This window comes from Bombus affinis, chromosome 5 (genome assembly GCF_024516045.1).
Source record: "Bombus affinis isolate iyBomAffi1 chromosome 5, iyBomAffi1.2, whole genome shotgun sequence".
Taxonomy (NCBI): domain Eukaryota; kingdom Metazoa; phylum Arthropoda; class Insecta; order Hymenoptera; family Apidae; genus Bombus; species Bombus affinis.
Genome location: NC_066348.1, coordinates 1,210,120 through 1,231,100, shown reverse-complemented (window position 1 = coordinate 1,231,100; position 20,981 = coordinate 1,210,120). Strand labels below are relative to the sequence as shown.

At 40.7% G+C, this 20,981-nt stretch overlaps 1 protein-coding gene across 3 annotated transcripts in view; it reads right to left on the bottom strand.

Moving 5' to 3' along the window:
* LOC126916295 (low density lipoprotein receptor adapter protein 1-like) overlaps positions 1-14,562 on the bottom strand; it is a 33,830-nt gene extending 19,268 nt beyond the window's left edge. The window contains exon 1 of one of the 3 annotated variants that reach the window (XM_050721970.1): positions 14,297-14,562. In XM_050721970.1, coding sequence (XP_050577927.1) covers positions 14,297-14,339 — 43 coding nt within the window. In that variant the 5' untranslated portion in view covers positions 14,340-14,562. Of the gene's footprint in view, positions 1-2,603; positions 3,058-9,860; positions 10,304-14,296 lie in introns of those variants that run through there. The other 2 variants (XM_050721968.1, XM_050721969.1) reach the window with 2 other exon arrangements.
* Between the last annotated feature and the right edge of the window lie 6,419 nt (positions 14,563-20,981).

Below are 20,981 nucleotides of genomic sequence, written 5' to 3'. Positions count from 1 at the left end.
GAATTAAAACGTGGACCTTTATAGGATCACGCGATAAATTTGTCAGACAAATGGATCTGCCCGTTCTCTCTTCCCCTTTTGCAGGGAAATGGGAACGAATAGACTGGCGCGAGTACTGGTATTCGTTGCGCTCAATATCGGTTCGACGTCAAAAAGCACCTGCCGCCTCGGTGCAAATTTCCCCGATTCCATTCGATTCCCGAAATTCGTAAACAGACCGCGAATTCTTCCCACGAATTTTTATCCGAGTCTCATTAATTTCTACTAATTCCGCGTTTCGCACAAAATCGAAAAATTTGCGAAGCTTGTGAAATCGCGAAATAAGCAGTAAAAGGGCGTATCGTCTGCGCGAAAAAACATCCAACAGTTTACATCGTTGGTAGACGATAGAAGGAACGTCTTGTAGATAATCAACGGATGTAACGAATAAATATAATGAGCTGGACACAAATTCGACGCAGCTCCATCAGCGGTAATTTTCTTCTGTCATTGATCGTCGTCAAATTTAATCCGATCACGTCGATTCGCCATCGAAACGAGGCGGGGCGAGGCAAAGCGAGCGAGGCGAGGCGATTCTCGTCTCTTGTTAATCGTTACGCGCGCAATTTGCTGCGCGACAAGTTCATTACCACTGGTTCGCTCTCTCGAACTTAATCAGCGTATTCTCGATGTGCATAGTCCTCCGTGCATCTCTACAAATGCAAACTTGTTTCTCTCCGCGCTTTAATTAAAATGCGCCTTCAAATTGAAATTAATTTAAGGTTCGCCATTAATCGTTTTGTCATAATTATATAACGCGGACGCCGCAAAGAATTCATTCCACGGATGTACTTACGTTGACAATGAATTGGCATCGCCAGCGTGGTACACCCGGCCCATTTTAATTTATCACGATGTTCTGTTTGTATAACGACGTAAAATTACGAGCACCGTTGTTTACGATTCACGATTTATACGCGGATATAAAAGTTTCATATCGCATTAACAAAACCGTGTTCCACGCTTTGTACGTTTCGCACAATCTTGATGCGGATTCAGACACGACTCGAAGAGGAAACCGAAGATCCAACAAGAATCGAGTTGCGTGTAACTTCTGTTCTGCTGTTGTTTCGTTAAACAAAATTTACTTTCGTTAACTACCACCACTTGTCAGTATAATGCGAATCGTTGATAAAGGTTTCATCTTAAGCACTTTGGTAAAATCTCTCGCGAAATCGCATAAAAGAACGAAACATTCTCAAACAAGCATCATTACAAAATCAGATTTCCGTGAAATCGGTATTCCGTGTTGTTATTTTACGATTACATTTTATGATGGTTAATTTCGTTCCTTTATATCGCAACATCGAACGTGGAATTTTTTTTTTTTTTCCTTTTCAAACTGTATACCGAATACGAAGTACGAATTCGCGAAGCGATCGATAAAACAAATTATGAGGTTCGCGTGCACCAATGCAACGAAAGGGATGTTCTACTGCCGAAGGATTCGATCTCGCGCGTTTGAAAATTGAAAGTTAAACCCCTAGAAGCGAAAACGTCCGACCATTCGAGCTAACTTTCGAGAGAAAATTTTTGCAAGCATCTCGCATTCTTTAGTTGATCAGAGCGAGAGATGGTCTTTTTGGAGTCTAAGATGATAGGATGTCGTGTTGTGCGCGACAACGATAGGGTGAGATAGAAAGAGATACCGGGATTCGAGTGAAAATCGAGCATGGACTGGCATTCTTTGATCGTCGCATCGAGATGCGGCCTGTGCCACGAGATTATGCAAATTTTATGATCAATAATCAGTGCTCTGAAGGGGGTCACATTGCGCCTATAACACGAACCGGTATGCATTACCATAATCTTAAACGCGGCTCTCTATTACGCCGCTTATTGCGAATAATCGCGTTAACTGCCGCGTTGCCGCCGCTGCCGCCGCTGCCGCCTCTCTGTTATCGCTTCCCGACATTTTGCAGCTGCACGGTGTTACCGTTAATCTTCCGAGCAACTAATAACTTCCAGTAAATAAGCTTCCTCTGTCCGCCAACCAAGAAAATGCAATTTCATCGATTATCGCATCCGACTAGAATTTCGATTATACGCACACGTACTGTGACCTTTCGAACTGCTAACTGGACATGTGAAAAAATTCCGTTAAAACGATACTTCTGTTTCTTTGATAACGAACTTAACAATCCAAGATTGTGTATAATCGAACGTTACGCAGTCGAGAAACTGCGCATTTTATTAAAGATAGATATGTAACGGATAATCGTTAATAATTTTTAAATGAAAATGAAAACTTTCATAATCTATCCATTGGCATACGGTCATTTGAGAACGTCTTAATGAAAGAGAATATGATTACGATATTTAATAAACAGAAAGAAATTAGCACGCATGTACATAATTCTAAACACGATAACGCATAGCTTATCGAAAACCATGAACTCTGGCTCCCGTATCCGTTTTAAATTTAACATTGATTAGGAATACTATCGCTGGAAACAGAAACAGAACAGAACGAAAGTTGCCTGCGTGTATAAATTTGCATCGAAAGCGAGAATGAAAATAGCGAGCAACTGAAGTGTTTAAAAAATGATGGGAGAGGAGCTTACTCTTGTGTTTAGAGCTGCTCTTCCACAACCCTCTGAAGAATGACATTCTTGCTGCCCAGCGCAGCACGAAATCCAACAAAACTGAAATGTTTTCTTCGATCGTAATCTTCGGTGGGACGGTCGATGCACGATGGATGTTCCGCAATGTCAAGCTTTTTCACTCACGAAACGCGCTGCCGCGATCCTCAATTTCAATGACATGTGACGCGTGACTATAACACGAGAAACCGTCCACGTTATGCTCGATGAATCGGAAAGATTATAGAATCGTTGCAAACTGTCTAACCAGCTGCCATTTCGAGACGAAGGAGCAGAAAAAAGTTGAAAACTCGTCGAAGAAGAGCGGCCTGCGAACTTTCCGAACGAATAAACGAAGCCGAAGATTCCGAAGGAGAGCTACGTGGAAACGTGCTATCGAGAAGACTGTGCGCCGCGATGTGAGCGCGTCCACACAGAGTTTATTCCGCTTCCCTGTCGTGTACATGCGCATCCCCATCCCCGTTTTCATCCCCTTCCCCGTTGCTGGATTCCGGTTCCGCTTCCGAACCGGATCCCCGCCGAAAGGATAAAGATTATTTTCACGCATTCGCGGTTCACGCCATGCTATCCCTCTTTTCAATATTTTCCCTATAATATTCGTCCCTGCTCTATTCTTGTCCTATTTTTTCTATCTGTTCTTTTTCCCTTCGCAAAACGGCGCAAAAGGATCTCATCTGATCCTGGCTGAATGCGTAGCTTTGCAATCAAACCCAGAGATTAATCAAACCAGTTTTTTGCTCCGCTCTCTTCGGAATTATGAGATTTTATTTGTACATGCCAATTTATGCGAACCACGCATGGATAAGAGGTAAGCGCACTGCGGTCGAAGCTCTAATTTCATGGAAGGTGGTCTTCGTGAACTTACTAAAATCGAACTTGGCCCTTCTATCTCCCATGACAACGATCCTCGGAAGTTCTAACGCGATTTAACTCGCCTGCCGCTGTCCCACATTCTTCCGCTTCTTTATAAAAATTTTAGAAAATTGAACGTGAAATTAAGAAGACGTTAAAAAATATCGAATGACGTTGTTTTAAAACAGAAACTAGTGTGCGATAGAAAAAAATAGGCAGACAGAAGGTAAATGTTTAGATCTATTTAGACACCGAGAATGGACGAGAAGAATAAGCAAAGCGACTATTGGAAGCTGCTATTCTATCTTCGTGAATATTGGAGTTCGATCCAATTCCAAGAGTACTTGAAATCGCATGAGAGAATACTATTTACTATACACTAATCGAGACTGTTTGTATCGCAATGTACAATTGCGAAATTTTCATTGCGGAACTCGTTTTAATGAAATAAAAGTTTGAACAATTAGACACACCGTCTGGCGGAATTGCGTATAATGTAAAAGTTTCAAACGACATTTCAATCAGAATATTCAGGGGACTGAAGATCGAACGAGATACTTTCGAAAGAGAAAATGCGGTTGAAACTGTCCAGAGTATTGGCGAAGAAATTTACCGCGCCATCGAGAGAAAACAATAGCGAGGGAACGGTAAGAGAGCTGTGTCAAAAGCATCGAATATCGATGAGGTAGCGATTCGTTCTTCGAGAAGGAAAAAGCTCGAAAGAAAAGGGAGAAGCCGCCGAGGCCACCGTTCTGCGTCACGCGGCTCGGCGCAGCGCGGCGGCGGCTCGCGTCGCGAAATGATTGGCAAGAGAAACTGTCGGCATAATGTTCTTCGAGCAGAAGCCGCTACAACTTTTTGCTCCGTCCTCGGAACACGCTTGGCGAAAATTTATCGAGATCTGCCTCTGCACGTTTGCCTCCATTTATTTCTGCATGATCGACAATGTCGGATACTCAAACAGCAGGTACAGTTGCTTGCTATCAAATTAAGGCCATTCAAAAATTTCACTCCTTTAGTAAAATTATGAAACGTGAGTGAATTCTAATAACAAAGTTCGTTAACTACCGTCCGATGCTTCTGTATTTAATGATAATCAAATGTTTTATTAATAATAATTTGAACTATTTATCCGACGTAGCATGTGCGTATACGTGACACTCTGGTTGGAAAAATAAAATTTCTGAATCCGATCGTAATTCGATCGCCCAAAGACCGAAGATATCTATATCTGTGCGAAGAAAGTTCGCAGAGTATCATAGAACTGAGATTCCCATTCGTTCCTCGGAGGAAACATCTGTGACGCGAATAAAAACAAGCTAACAAACGAACAACACGTTCGCTACCGCTCAAATGCAAGAAATGTCAAATGTAATTTATTCTCTCCGCTTCTCGAACACTTTCGTTCTTCGCGTTTAATGATATTTCGCAAAAACATTGGCCGGGTTTCTCCGCAAAACAATGGAAATAGCAAAGAATCAAACGAATCGCGATATCGCCTTTTCATTTTTCGGATAATATTCTAGACACGCTGGCAGAGTATCGCGAGGCGTGAACGAAACGCGATCGATAGGTGAATATACTACAGCAAAAATATGAAAAAGTAAAACCATTTTACTTTACTTCGCACGAGTACCCTTCGTTTAGCTTCTTTTCCTTCCGGAACAATTTGAATTATGTAACGCGTTCCTATTCGCGTCTTCTATCTAACGCTCAGCATATAAATACATATGCATGCATATACCTACTTATTACTAATACGTCCTGTGAAATTCCATCAAGAGTGGTTAAACATTGTTACGTAGCATGCACGGAACGTTTGATATCCAGTTTCGAACTTCCAGTGCAGAATTGCTCTGGTAAACGGTAATAACACGATGAGTTTAATTCCATCGAAAAGATAAAACCGTTCGTCTATCTATCCCATTTCGTCCATACCATTTCAACTGATCTAATTTCAATTTAAACGAAACTCTCGTTTAATTATATAAATTTCGCACATATACTTTGCATCTCATAACTATAAAACAAACTTCAAACGTCCAATTCTTACACAGGTACGAGAATACGATGCAGAGGATAGGAAATTACGTTCTTCAGGCTCTTTGTAAGATCGATGTTTCGATGTCACCGTGACTTGCCGACTGATGTCTGGTAACGGTACAAACGAGTCCCGATCGTTTCTTTGCTCGAAACTTAGCAACATTCTGTTAGCAAGATTGCGAGAACGATGTCAAAGTATAAACGCGTAACTTTGCGAAAAGTGATTTTTAAACGCGAGCGTCCACGGGTTTTTCGCTGGACTGGATAATTCGGAGCGGTCGCTGATTTAATTTTCCGCCGGAAGAGGTTGTCGCATACGTAAAGTTCGATCTACAGGTGACGCGACAGCCATCGGAGCAGTCTGAAATATGAATTGTATGGAATTTCTCTATCGTATAGTCACACATATCTCGATCGATGCACGCGTGAATTATTTCAACTATAGCAGCTGTGTATTTTTGATTTAACAAAGATACAGCGTATTGTCACGTAACGCCGTGTAACAGAGGGATTTTACACGGAGGCGCGATGCGGGAATATTGAAATTCGTCTGACGGTGAGACGGATGAAACGTCGACCCTTTACACCTAGGACACACGAATCACAGACCACGATGTCTTCCGAGATAAAACATAATCCCAGCTAAAACTAGTTTAGAGTCTGGCAAAGAGCGTTGATACATTGGTATTCTGGCATTGAATATTTATGTAGCAAAGTTACTGCTTTATCGAAGCTACTCGATACCTTTTCGGCCGTAATAAACACCTCTCGATATTTGGAAATTTCGCTCACTCTGGAAACTATAAATTTTACGAATGAAATTTTCTCCCTTCGAAAATCTATCTTCGGAAATTATTTTTAGACTTTGAAGGATACGTGGAGGTTGTTCTATTTCAAAAATTTTCTTCGATTTTTCTTCGATAAAAAAGATATTAAACTCATAACTCGATATTACGTTCGAGGTAGTAAAATTCGGTAAAAACTTTTGGTGTCCTCGAAAAATATCTTCGATTGGATTCGCGGCGGAAATCACGTTGCCCCCGTTAGCCTGATTTCGTTTTTATCGCTAATCGGAAAAGGGCTGCAGAGAAATAGAGAGAGAAATGCTTTCCTCCAGCAAATGAAATTACGAGTACTCCTGCGAGCGGCGCAACCGCCGTTTCCTATTCTACAGGTGATACGATATACGCGCAATCTCGTTATCATGTTGATCGGAAATTTCTAGAGAGGCATACATTGGCTCGTTCTTTGAAATGAAAATCCGATCGTGGCAAAGCCTGTCGATCGATTATAAGATGCCTTTAGCCAACAGTGAAGTTTGCCGATATTCGAAACTTGTACAAACTGACTGAAAAAGAGCGTCGAATAAAAGGGAAGAACAAGCTCTTTTTTCAAATGAAAAAATTTTAGGAAGATTCGCGTCCGCTCCGATGCAGACCAAAATAAGTAAACTGCTCGATTTCAATATTTCAAATCACAATCATAATATTGCCAAACGATATATGTAATTTATAAATGTTTTATTCACTCATTCCGTGCGAGATTTCAATAGATCGCCTAATACCCGGACTTGAGAAACGAATTATAACATCTAATACGAGCAGAGCGTCCTAATACCTATGAACGAGGGTTTATACATATACATGGAACGCCAGTGTCAAAATTGTTCCTACAAAAGCATCTAAACATGATGGAATTGAAGAAAAATGACGTCTCGCGTGACCGAGACCCCTGCTATTTTTTTTTCTTATTTTCCACTAGTGTTCTCATTTTCTCTCTCCCTCTCGTATACTCGGGTTGCTCCGTAGTTCATTCTTTTATGACGGTGTTGGTTCTTCCCTGTCGATCCAATCATTTTTCTTCTTTTTCACCAACGGTCCGAGCTTCTCCGCCATTCTCCTTTCCTCTTCATCTTCATCGCGTTCTTCTCCGCCGACGATCCGGTTCGGTTGTCCGTTCGTTTTGGTCCCTTTTAGTCGTTTCGGCTAGCGGCACGAACCTCTCCTCTCCGAGAAGAGTCGACCAAAGGTCCTGCAGCTACAAAAAACGTCTCTTTGTCGTCCTTCTTCTTTGAAGCTGCAACTTGTTCACCTATCGTACCCGCTTCTTTATCGAAACATAGCGCGATAATAACTTCTTTGTCGAAAATCGAGCACAGAAGGCACCGAAGCGATGATAAGTCAACCGATCGAATAAAGTATAGTCGGTGACTGGCTGTAGTTGCGGTAGAATCGGCCGTCCTTGCACCCGGTTGGTCCTCGAACGTAGTTCGATACACCCAAGCGTAATATTCCGTTGAAAATCAAGACTGTAGCAGGTATCGTGTCTCGTAATTGCGCGAACAATGTCGTTTCGCCTTTTTGTGCGATAGTCGGGAGACGCGTTACGAAATCAGCGAGTCGTGGATGGGGAGTTTCGATGATTTCATAACCGATCGAAACGAACGGGACGAGGAAGGAGATGGAAAAGATCGATCAGGGAAATAAGAAAAAGTAGCCAACCGTTAGGTGGCTGCAGGTGGATATATCGCGTAGCTGGACCGAGGAATCGGCTGATGCAACTTTGATGCAGTCTCTCGTATTGGAAAGGCACGCGAAAGAATTCAGGGCTGAAAGTGTGTAAGTATAACGTGAGTCGTCGTGTCTTGTCTAGAAGGCTGATTACAGTGCATCGAGAGAAGAGAAAGAGAACCGGCGGGGAGGTAAAAAAAGAGAAAAAGGGTGAGAGGAACATGATGAACAGAGAGAGGGAAGAATGGCGAGCAAGGTGGGTACGTGCAGAGGGAGTAATTGGGCTAAATGCGAATACGGACTCGGCTGATGCAAGAATCGAGTTTCTGCCAGGCATTTCCTTCTCGGAAATACGTCTCGGAAGTTGAGAAATTAACATTCGAGGTCACACGCGCCGTACTTATGTTACAACCGCGAGACATTTTTTTTCGATCGATCGCGACGACAGACGGTGCATCGACTTCTGTCGTCTCGTTTTCCTCGCCGCTAATTACCTCACGAGTATGTATGTACGTGGAATGTGCAATCGTGAATCGTAAGGACGCTGACTCGCCGATTTTGTTTCACGATATACCTTGATACCTCCTGCAGACATTCTGGTGCTCCGAACTAAAGTACGTTGGAGAGAAGCTTCTTTCGTCAGAGCGATGTTCGATATTTCCAACTAACGGCGGACTTGGTTTTTTCGAGATCGTTTCAACGATTCTCTACCTTCCCTTTTCCAGCATTATCGAAAAACGTTTAATCTCTTTTTTTTTTAGCTAGTGCCAGTCGACTCAAACTTGATTGCTTCAAGATCGCGAAATTTCATCGAACCTGTACATATCGAACATTGTCGAAAATCGCTCAATATCATTTTATTTTTTTTTTTTTTTCTTCTCAAAAATACCAATAGCCAAGTATAAAATTCCCATTTAGTCTGCAAGATGAAAACTAGAAATGAAAATTTCCGAAGCTCATAGAGGATAGAGGAGCGTTTTATGAAAGGATCGTCCGTTGAAAGCCTTTCGAAATAATCGGCGATCAAATGTACACGATAATTCATCGTCTGTAGGTACCGGTTAAAAAGTTCGCTTGCCCTTGCTCGACGCAGACCATGTTCGTCATTCTTCTTCGTTAAAGCGTGAACAGGCGGCCGAGCAACGGAGAAAAAGTGGAAACGCACTCGGACGAGGATAGCAGCATTTCCCTTTGCTTCGCGAGTTGAATCTTTCCTAGGACGCGGATCTTGAAAAGCCACGAAAAAGTCGTAAATCTCGTGGAAAGCAACGAATGCTTTACCCAGGAAAATGGAGGTAGAGGTGAGAGAAAGGCAAAAGCCGCGCATGAAGATCGAGTAATTTCTCGAGGGATAGAGAACATCAGGGCGACGCGGTCAATAGCGTTGTTTCCCTGTCTCACGAGTACAGAACGTAGTCGAGCCAACTGTTCTCTTATCCATGCTTGGTGTCCGCAAACTTACGAACATGGCGACTGACATTTTGGATTACAATAGATATAAGAAGATCGTCGTACACGTATAGCGCAGCTTGGCTAGTAGCATACAGCGCGTTCTTTCGCTTTTTACGATTCCGCTTTGCTCCTCGGAGAAATTTACATAATTGACATTCCTCTCGGTTGCCACCGGCTCTCCAGATTCGATATCCGCGAACGCGCACCATCCCTCGCATTTATTTTCCAAGTGAATTTCAATTTACATCACGTAGGTACGATGGCATCGCGCGTAAGTAGATTTTACCCTTGATAAATCGATTTTAATCTTGCCTTAATATTTGCCATAGTTTTTTCAAGCTGGCAAAAAGTGCAGACTTGCCGTGAAGAATGTAGATATATCGCAAGAGCGTAGACGATGTGTATCTGAAGAAAGAAATAAGCATATAAACTCGGAAGAAGGTCGTTGACGGTTAGCGCCCTTAAAATTTCTAACGCGAAATCGTGGTGGGAACAATCGTTCGTTTCCTGGTCGAAGGTAGGTCGAGCTCTTGCGACTTTTCTTTCCTTTCCAACGTCTCACGGAGAAGAAGTCATCGATCACCATCGCAGGCCAGTTTTCCCCTCATTTCACGATGAAAGTACCGGCAATTTTCAATGGAAACGCACATTCGCCGGGGAGAAATAATCCAGAGATTCGTAGGATGCGCGCGAGGATAATTCTGTGACGGCTCGCGAGATCGAGGACCATAGCGAAGATGTGATTTGTAACCTCGTCAGGAATCTTTTTACAGTGCGGAAGAAATATCGCACATCGCTTGTCAGCATAAAGCTCTATTTATCCGCTGGAAAACGACGGACTGGAAACAAAGCTGTGACATATGAGAATTATTTTATTATTTTGATGCTCTATTTCTATTTCTTCCGGCGATATGATCTTTTACGATAAAAGTAGAAATTTCCAGTGGAATTTAAAAATTTTAGAAAAACTCGAACCGCGCTAGCTACCTGCAGTTTGCAATGTGAGAAGTTATAGTTTCGTAAATTGTAGATTTAACATTGATGAGAATGCAGAGTCGAGGTTGAAAAGCACACGAGGCGGCACTGAGAGACGCTATACGAGTAAGTTATGCATTAAAATATCGTTATAAATGTATTTCTGCATTTGGAATTTCTCTGTGGTCGCTGAACGAAGTCAAGCGGGAATGTAGAACGTATATTTGCGTGTTGGAAACGTGGAAAGAACAGAGAGAACCGAAACATCTCGAAATTAAACGCGATGGATGCCAGGACGAAGGACATAATGGTGTCGCCTGGTTCCAGAACTCCGCCGACCTAGAAATTGCAAACACATCCTGCAAAATTAGACGCCCGAACGTTCACAAGGTTTTGACTCTAAGAAAGACCGAATGAAATTCGATGGAAAAACCCTTATCTTCGATCTTTGTTCGTAAACCTCGAAACGAGTTTCGATAAGAAGATTAAACTGAAATATACGTGTATGTATATGTATAGATATATGACTTTTCTTTTTCAGAAGATATTACAAACATTAGAAAATATAATCGTATACCAATACACACATCGATGTACAGACGACAAACGTAAATAAAGTAATCGTAAGCTTTTTCTTGCGAATTAATTTTTAATCACGGAGATAATAAAAAGACACGTATGGTGAGTAGAAAGTATTAAAACATGCTGGAAAAGGAAAATTAAGCCCGTATCCGATTTGCCTTTTGATTCTTGTATTCGATTCGTAGTACGTACGTGGAATCTTTTCTCTCTCTTTTTTCTATTTTCTCCCTTTAGCAAGAGGTATGAGCTTGGCATCGCTATGCACGTTCAATTTCTTTCTCTTCAAAAGACGAAGCTCATGGCGTTCATACATCTTCAACTCGACATCGCGAACGTGTCAGCGGTAAATTAAATTCGTTTTCCCAACGCGAGAAACGGTATGCGATGTTCTGTGTCGTCGATCGTAGCGGTGAAACGCGCCGGAACGCAGTCTCTTTTCCTTGCACGACGACATGTCCGATCTTTCGTTACCACCAACAATTCAGTACGAATCTTTTCGTCATAACGCGTCGAAACGAACAGTCGTCTGTTTGTTCATTTACATGGATATTAGTATAGTATAGTATAGGTAAAAAACGCCGTGTCCAATCTCTTCGAGATTATTTATAATTGCAAAAGAGTTTGTGTTCGGCACATCGGTATATGTAACGTTTCAATAATCTAGAAGATAACTAAACAAATAAAACCTAAGTGGAGGTTTGTTTCAACCGTTAAATATTATAACGAGTATTATACTTTGTATATTTAACGTATTTCTGCACGTTCGATTTTTCATAAATACATAAAGATTCGTGATCTACTCGTTACTTTGTTGCAATATTGTGTAATCCAATGGATCTGGAGATCACAATAGCGACTAATCTTTTATCGCGTCTACGAGTGAAAATTAGACGATAGCAGGGGTGCGCAACAGCGTTCGACCTTTTTAACGACAACGTTTAAGCTGGCAGGGAAACTGGTTTTGAAACGTGACTCTTTATATTCTGAACTTGACACCGCGATCGGAAAACCGTCGCGCCGGTGGCACGACACTTGTTACTGCGCATCCGATCCGGTCGATGCTCGAAACTGAACAAAGATCAATCTGATCGCGACCGATTGACGCATACGAGTCATCGAAAGAATTGCATAACACTCTGACACCGATACAAAGTACATGATCGTGACGCTATAAATTCTCGAAATAAGTTATTATCGGATCAGAAGAGTGACCAAGCATAAATATAGAAATGGTACTAATGTACGCAGATCGTTCTTTGCTTCCAACGATGTAAGAAAATGCACTCTGATGGGACAACGTTTACATCGGATAGACGTAAATTGAAGATTAATATACAACCGGAATATTAATATGGTTCTTATTCAACGAAATCCTCTCGTAAAAAACTCACGAATCGTAATCCTCCGCGTTTACCTAACGACTAAAGGTCTAGCGTTTAAGCCGAAGAAAAATACTCGAATAAATTTCAGCGTCGAAAATGCTTGTCCCTGAAGGATATGGAAAGAAAGCTGCATAATTTGGTAGAGGAAAAAGCCTCTCGGGTAAAGATATATAGTATAAATTTAAGAGTATCCGAAGCGTAGATTTACCGGTCGCTTTATCTCAAGGAGCCACGCCTCCGGATCGAAGGATAAAGGGTTAACGATACTTGGAACTTCGTTTGATCGTTCGCTTTTTCATCGTACGCCGAAGAAATCGGTAGTAACAATCGTGAAAACCATCGGTTTCAACGGTCTGTTAATTTCTTTAATTTCCATTCATTTGTCACTTAAACGTCACGCGACTCTAATTCGTACTGTGATCCAAGTGTTCCAACGATTCAATGTTGTAAGGTTCGTAAAACGCTATAGTTCGTTTTCGTGTTCGGAACTAATGTGATTCGCAAAGCGCGATGCCAAGTAGAGTGAAGAATAGTCAAATAACGGCTGTTAACGAAGCCGCGCGCAAGCGTTGGGAAAGAGACGAAATTTTCAACAGAGGAGAATTTAAATAAATTGCGAGGACGGTACAGTTGTAAATTTTTGTCTAGCGGACCATGCATCAGCAGTTAAAAAGGAGAAAGTTACTCGTAACGTGTAAAGCTCGTGAAAGAGAAAACAAACGGAAAGGGGATGAAACGTTCGATTACGAACGTTAATGGCGAGACGCATTTGGTTGATACGTCTCCTTCTTTGTTGATCGTGCTCGAGAGGAAAGTGAAAATGTTGCGTCATGCGAATCGAGAATTGCATGCTGAGAAAATTGCACACGCACCGGGAAGCTCTTGGCGCCAAATAATCGACGTAGAAAATGATACTTAATGATTATAAGTGAAAGGAAATCAGACGCGGGACCGGACAAAGATATAATTAAGAAACATAGATCGCGTGGAAAGGAAAAACGCAGTACCAAGAGGTAAGCGTTTCGACACGTTTACTTAATCCAAGTGCGACATTTTGCATGCGAAACGGTGTAATTTAACGCTACATACGCTACACATCTGTTCGCGAATGTCTCGCTCGATGAATAATTTTTCACGAGCATTACGCGCTTTCGCAGCGATTCCAATTGCGTGTACATTAGATAAAATATTCAAACGCGATGAAAAGATGAAAAAGGTAAGTTCGTTCTATTTTTCTCGTGTCATTGCTCACAGTTAGAAAAACTAGGACAATAAGAAAAACGCGTATGTGCTCGATATTCGATGGTCGAGACGCTTTCGATAAGACTTTCGCGGAACAACGAAGAAAATCGTATCATCCTGGTATCCTTTCGCAAAATACTTAGGACGATAGGTGATCGAGCCGATTCGTTCTCGAGGAAACAGGACGTCGCGACTAGTTTGAAACTACGTTAAGCAGGAGAGACGAATCAAACGGGAGCTCGACTGCAACCTCTTCTCTCGGAGACTTCCCTCGGCGTTGGAATTCCATTACGCGAAACTCGGCCTGAAACGACGCGCTATCTTACGAAAATGTAATTACTCGTGGAACGAGTTCGAACTTGAAAACAAAACTGCAAAATCTTTCTCCACTTCGCAGACAGTCCGCGAGTTTTTCAACTTGAATAACTTTGATTGCTTCGACCTCCCAATCGACGCGGCGATCTTCGCCCGCGCCAACAAAATATTAATGATCACAAAGTTTGACAACAGCGGTTGACAAAGTTACAAAGTTTTCACGACGAAAGGACGATTTTTCAAGGATTCTATCTAATTTGTGTTGTATAGGCCAGACAAATTGGAGAAATAAACAACTCACTTTTGTGCCTGGAGAATCTCCTAAGCTTCTTGAAGAACGGCATGTTTGTCGTGATTCCGTGGTCTCGTGGTCGTTTCGATCGATTGCCGTTGGCCGTGCGCGATAGTCGGGTAGCTCGTTACGATCGCCGATCACGAAGCTCGATCGAAGACCTCGAAGAAAAACCGCCCTCGTGCGTGAACGAACGAGCTCGAAATGCCGTCTCCTGGTTTACATCGGGATACGACGAGCCGTCTGTGAATTCTGTCTGCCTCTTACTCGACTTTGCCGCTTCACTCTTCTCGCCGGACTCGTACGCGTTTCCACTTATCCCCACTATCGACTTTTACAAGGGGAACCGAGCACGAGCCTCACAGTCCCGCGTGCTTGCCGTTCAACGTTCGATACTCGACACTCCTCACCCGATCACAGTGACAAACCGTGTTTCGACCGGCTTCAGGATCGGTTCGATCTTTCCACGCATCGTCTTGAATTTTGCACCTCCTATTCCGAACTGACAGCAAACGACAGCTCATCGCTTACTTTTAAACTAGCCCAGCCGAAATCCGAACCAAACTCTGTATTCGATACCATTGTTACTGCGTATCGCTTTTTGAATTTGGCTTTGAACTTGTATTTTTCAGAATCGCTTGTAATCTTCGTTTCATAAAATACATTTATATTCTGAGTCGTCACGAAATTTCTCGAAACCACAGTTGGACGTCGCGTACAAAGTTTTGTCTCGAGGAAATGAACGCGCGTGGGAGACTCAAGGTTCTTAGCAACTCTTTAAGTACGGATGCATTTTCGTACATCGTCCATTAGAAGGAAAAAAACAACAAAACTGAGTATAATATCATTATCGATACAATACGTGTCGTTGCTCATCGATCGTTAGCCGTGTTTGAAGAAATTTTCGTTCCATCATCTAACTGTGTACCTTGAATTGCAATTCTCTAAACAGAATTTTATAATCCAGCGCGATTTTCGTTGTAACTTTCGACAGCTGCCAGGAGAAAATCGCTACAGCTGTTTTCGAAGTTGCAATGAAGAGAAATGCAAGAAATGAAGGTAAAGCGTCAAAGCGCCGTATAGACGTTGCAAGTGACTCAAAACGATCTGGGATTGTCTGAACGATCTCTTTTCAAACCAGTTCGATTTGCTTACTTACGAGAGCGATTCTTGCCTATCGTAAAATATGAAGGTAGTCGTGCGAAAGATAAAGAAAAAAAAGAGTATAGAACCAATAGTTACGAATTCAATTTAGTTTCCTTCCTTTACGAGAAGAAAATTACGAAAAGAAGAGTCACCGAACCGATCTATCAGGTTGTAGGAAACGAAATGATCGATATAAAATTACAACCTTACAGCTTTCTTGAAAATAATATCAATCAATCTATGATTCGTTAGATTCGATACATTTTAAGTATTATGAGACGAAGTTCTGGTTTTTATAACATTGGTCATTGTTCATAATCTTTTTGTATATTTTTGACGTTCGTCTATTTGGCTCATTGCTCTGATACATACTTTGCCTTTTTATAATAAGACGTTGACAAAACACCAATCATATTGTGTTTGCCTAACTTCGAGCTTCAAATTAACATCTGATAAATATCTATTATTTAACAGTATTTTTAGTTACTAACTTTTGGATGATTTTACATGTTTATAAAACCTAGTGTTTAGCAGTAACGTATTCTTATCGCTGTGATCCTCGTGATTATCTGTTTCTACTTCGCGACTACCGCTGGTTGGAAAACGCTCTTCAAAAATGCTAAGACAATTCAAAACATTGTCTGCATTTCAATTACGATTTGACTCGCTGAGGTTCCTTACAGCAAGCTAACGTTTTATTCATATACGATCGCATATTCATCGCCTTTAATTCGCGTAAACTTCCAGGTAATTCGTAAGCGATCGTACAATTTAGCAAGTTGGTCGATCTATCATGAAAAAGTAGTGTATTTCGGAAAATAGAAGTTGAGTTTTGCGAGTAAGGGTTTAAAAGTTGAAAGTGAGCCAAGTTCTCGACACGATTCTCGATTAAAATTCGTGGTCTCCTCTCAACTGGTAGCAGAAGGAACCGACATTCGAGAGTAGGGGCAAAGTTTAAGCCACTTCGGTTAAGCCACCTATTATTCCGTAGAAGGCGAAGCTATCTAAAATTTTCCCGAGCTTTGTTAAAACTCTTGCGAAAGAAATTTGAATATTACTGGAAGGCATTTCAATACACAAAGCACACGTGTTAATAAATGATACGTTATATTCTGACTAAATGCTTTAAACAAATTAACGGGCTCGCAGCAAATACGACCGTTGTTAAATTTTCGAATGTTTTATAAGAGAACAATTTTTTGAAAAGTTGACAAAACACCAATCATATCGCGCTTGGCCAATTTATAGCTTCAAATTAATCTGATAAATATCTATTATTTAACAGTACTTTTAGTTACTATATTTTGGACGATTTTACACGTTTATAAAATGGATTATATCATATGCAACAACTTAGTGTTTGGTAATAACGTATTCTTATCACTGTGATCCTCATGATTACCTGTTTCTACTTCGCGATTACCGCTGCTTGGAAAACGTCCTTCAAAAATGCTAAGATAATTCAAAACTTTATATTTTGGATAAATGTATTTTGGATATTTTTGAATAAAGATTTATAGGAATAACATGTTTTCATTGGCACCTTAACCGTTCGAGAACCGTTTACAAAACATTTCATTCATAATCCTTTTTAGTCCATTCATGCTATAATCGTGGAAAAGAATTCCAAGAAGCTGCTCAATATTTTGTCGTTACTATCCCATCTACTACTTAATATAAGATTTCTAAACGGCCTGTTTAGTGTTTGTAACAAGAAACTCGTCAAAATTTGGAATTGCCTTCTAGGTAAAGAATAGGTTCGTTTCCGACATAAAAATATAATCGCCACTAATACATCTTCCATTGTACATAACTTTTAGGTTCTATCGTGGATACATATATTAAAGAAAGTTTTTCAAAGGTTGGCGAGAGTTTTCACACAAATCTCGCAAATCGGCGAGATCTTCCGACACATCGGTCCTCGAGTCGATGGGGTCCGCGCGAAATTGAATCGCGAAACTTTCGTAACCCTTCGCCTTGCGACAAGAACTTTAATATCCTAACGTGGCAAGTTCGATATCGCGCCTCACCACGCTAATGCTTCCCATCGACCTGGATCTAGATCTTTCAAGTACATACATTCGTTCGAAACTTGTTTCGTGATCTTTTCTAAAACTTTTTGCAACTTTCATCAACTTGACACACGCGTGTGTATAGCACGAGAATATACACATTCATCTCCCTTTCAATTCATATGTCCCTCGTATGTTCCTCGTATAATCTTCATCGTTTTGTAATTAATGGGTGTGTTCTCAAAGAATACGAATATGTAACATAATTGCTCGGTGACATTTGATTCGTAGTCAATTAATTTTCCAAGTTGCGAAGGCGGATGCAATGGTCCACTGATGCACCCTGATACATAGTACACGCGTAAATGTGTAGCTATGCGATGTAGGCCACAATAGACATCAAAACGAGATTACCGATGGTGCTGTGCTCACGGTCCATTAGCTTCGATTGAATTACACTCGCCCCTTATGTAATGAGAATTCAAATTCCATCTTTGGTAGCCATTACATACAACGGGAAAAGTAGCGATTATTTTACTTCCTTACTATGACGAAACATCAAATTGTTCGAAAAATACGATAAAAGCGTGTTTGATGGAAATCTTAGAAACGAAAAATGTACACTGATATCATCCGAAATAATCTCAACTTTTTTAAACGAACTCCTTTTCTTCCTCGAGAATGAACAATCAACTCGAAGGACATCAGGGGTAGATACTATCCGACAGAAGGAGTCTTTATCTATCAGCTATATCCCCTTGCTTCAAACTTCCAACAACGCTAACTATTTGAGAATGATTCCGCGATACGAATTAAGCGAACCGTTGAAATTACTTAGTCCAACAATACGTGAAATACAGTCGGTGGAGCGTTTCTCGATATCTGTGCGACACATTGGAGATCCGCCAGGCGAAATTTCCAGACCGACATTGCGTAATTGAACAGTGTCGCATCCGCAAACCTGCTAGAACCACCGTTCCCATAAATCACAATCTAATCGACATTTTAACCGCAACTACGTTCGGAAACGTGTAACGTATTACGTTTCGTTGAATAATTTCGCCGATGTTCGCGAATGTTTCGGGTACTTCACCTGCGCGCGGTGTACATAGCTATCGACTGGCATATATCGTATCGATATGGCGATAAACAGCTGACTGGCATTCAGATTCTCGTGATAGCAATTAATACAATTGATCGGACACAAAAGCCAATAATTACGTTACTCTTTCTCGTTTTAGGCTACAGTTACAACGAATACGTATTCTGACGAACTATCGCTGTGAAGAACACGGAGGTGTCAGAACAATCAAATATCTACGGGTACAGATTCTTATGAATGTAGTATCTTAATGGGTCTTAGAGGAAAGGACAAGTAATGATGTTTTGATTTAATTAATAATAGTCGGAGCAACGAAATAATTACAATGCTGTCGTACGTCTTATTTTCAGACGCGGCTTTCGACTTCCCGATTCACACTCTTCGGCTTCTACACTCGCTCGCTCTCGCTTCTCAATTCACACTCTGCACACCTTTTGCATCCGTTCTCTCCGGCTTCTCAACTAATACTCACTTTAACGTCTCTTTTGTCTTTTCCCGTCGTTCGAGACACGTGTCCCGAAACGCGCGTGGCCAGGGTCACTCGGGCCCTTTCCACGAAACTTAAAAAGGACCGACGACACCTTGATGTACCCGACGATGCCGCGGCTCTCGCGACATTGTCTACGATTCGGCAGATATCTTAGGCCTTTTGTCCACGATACTACATGAATGTATGCATTTCGATCTTCAGACGTTTCACATGTAAAAATGTCCTTTTTGTCCTTTTAGAAATTTGCAAACTCGATTTGCTGAACTAAGACCGATCTGTTATCTCGTTGAAGAATATGCCAAAAATCCCTATAAAATAAAGGATTTGTACACAACTAGCATGAGAAACGATGAAAAATATTTTGATCCGTATATAAAGGATAATATATACAACAGATTATTTTAAATTTTCAAGCGCAAAGACACGAAGGTTTTTCTTCCGCTTCAAGATGGATTATTACGTTTCCTTTCCTTCGTTTTTCTCTCGCTATTGCCAGCCATAACGCGGGTATCATTTCCGCAAGAGTAGGTATCCATTGAAGATCGTCGTGTGGAAAATATGATACGTAAAGAATCGAATGTGTGCATGTTAAATTTTCGGACTTTGCACTCTCAAAACGTACGACAAACCGTACTTCGATCTTCTATTTACATTAGAGAATCCCAGAAATTTCTCTCCATTTACGTATGGATTTTACGAATCCAACTGTGATAAAAATATTAAAATACCAGAGAACATACAGTGACTCGTGAAAGCATTTGAACACTTACAGAAACTCTCTAAATGTGTAACCTCTACATACGCACGTATTTTCAGATTAATTTCATATTTTACTAATGTAATCACGGTAGACGTGTCTTATTACAGCGTGAGTGAAATTTCAAAGAGTAGATACTACCTACATCAAAATTTTCTATAGTCTGAATAGCTTCGTGAGCGATTATAGTCGAATCCCTACATTGAATTTTCAGGATGTTTATCATTAAAAATGCAACAGTGCTTTGGAATGAAAGGATGTTTGAGTGTAGCGTTTCATGTATAACTGCTAAGCTCGTTTACATGGTGCATTCAAATATTCCTTCCGTTCCTGACCTAGCTGTCGCTCTACAGCTCGACAACCCCTCCGTGTTCGAAAATTACGTTGAAATACAATGCATTCCTACGAGCTGCATGCTCTCCGGCATCTCTAGTTTGTGAACAATTTTCAAATACCGCACGGTCATGTTTGTGAAACTACCTAAATAAATTTACCATAAGATATATATAGCAATTGAAGCATGGCTTTTAAATTTTTGATCTTTCAAAACAAATTAGTGTGCACAAGATACCAAACACTTACTGCTCGATAATTGAAAACGTTTATCTTCTAAATTAAGGTACACATCATACATAAATTAAATTTATTTTAAACCTCATTGTTGAATGACAAGGAACAGCGAGGAACTTATTTTTTGTTTATCTTTAAGATTCAAGCCTTAGTTTTAAGTTTTAGTTAAGCCTTACATTTAAATCTCAATTTCAAGTCTTCCTTTTAACTCTGAGTTTTAAGTTGTATTGTTAGTCTGAAGCCTTAATTTTAGTATATTGTGAAGATCGATATATTTAATCGATATATCTATCTACAGAAGCAAATTTTTTATGGACTTTTTGCTCTTTTCGTTGGTCTTTTGTTCTTCTCATTGAGCATAATTTATCTCTTTGAGTCATCCATAAATCGTGTTGCAAGTTTTTAAAGCAGAAGTATCCAATTCTATGCTTCGTTTATGATTTCCATTAATTCAGATCGCTGCTAAATATATTGATGTCGCATATAACACAAATATGATAAATAAATCAGAGGAACCTCAAAACATTGCACACGAAAAAGCATCTTGTGTCACGCCTATTCTGTACCACGTCTGTGGTGATACGAAGTCTCGTAAGATGTCAGGTTTGTTCTGTACT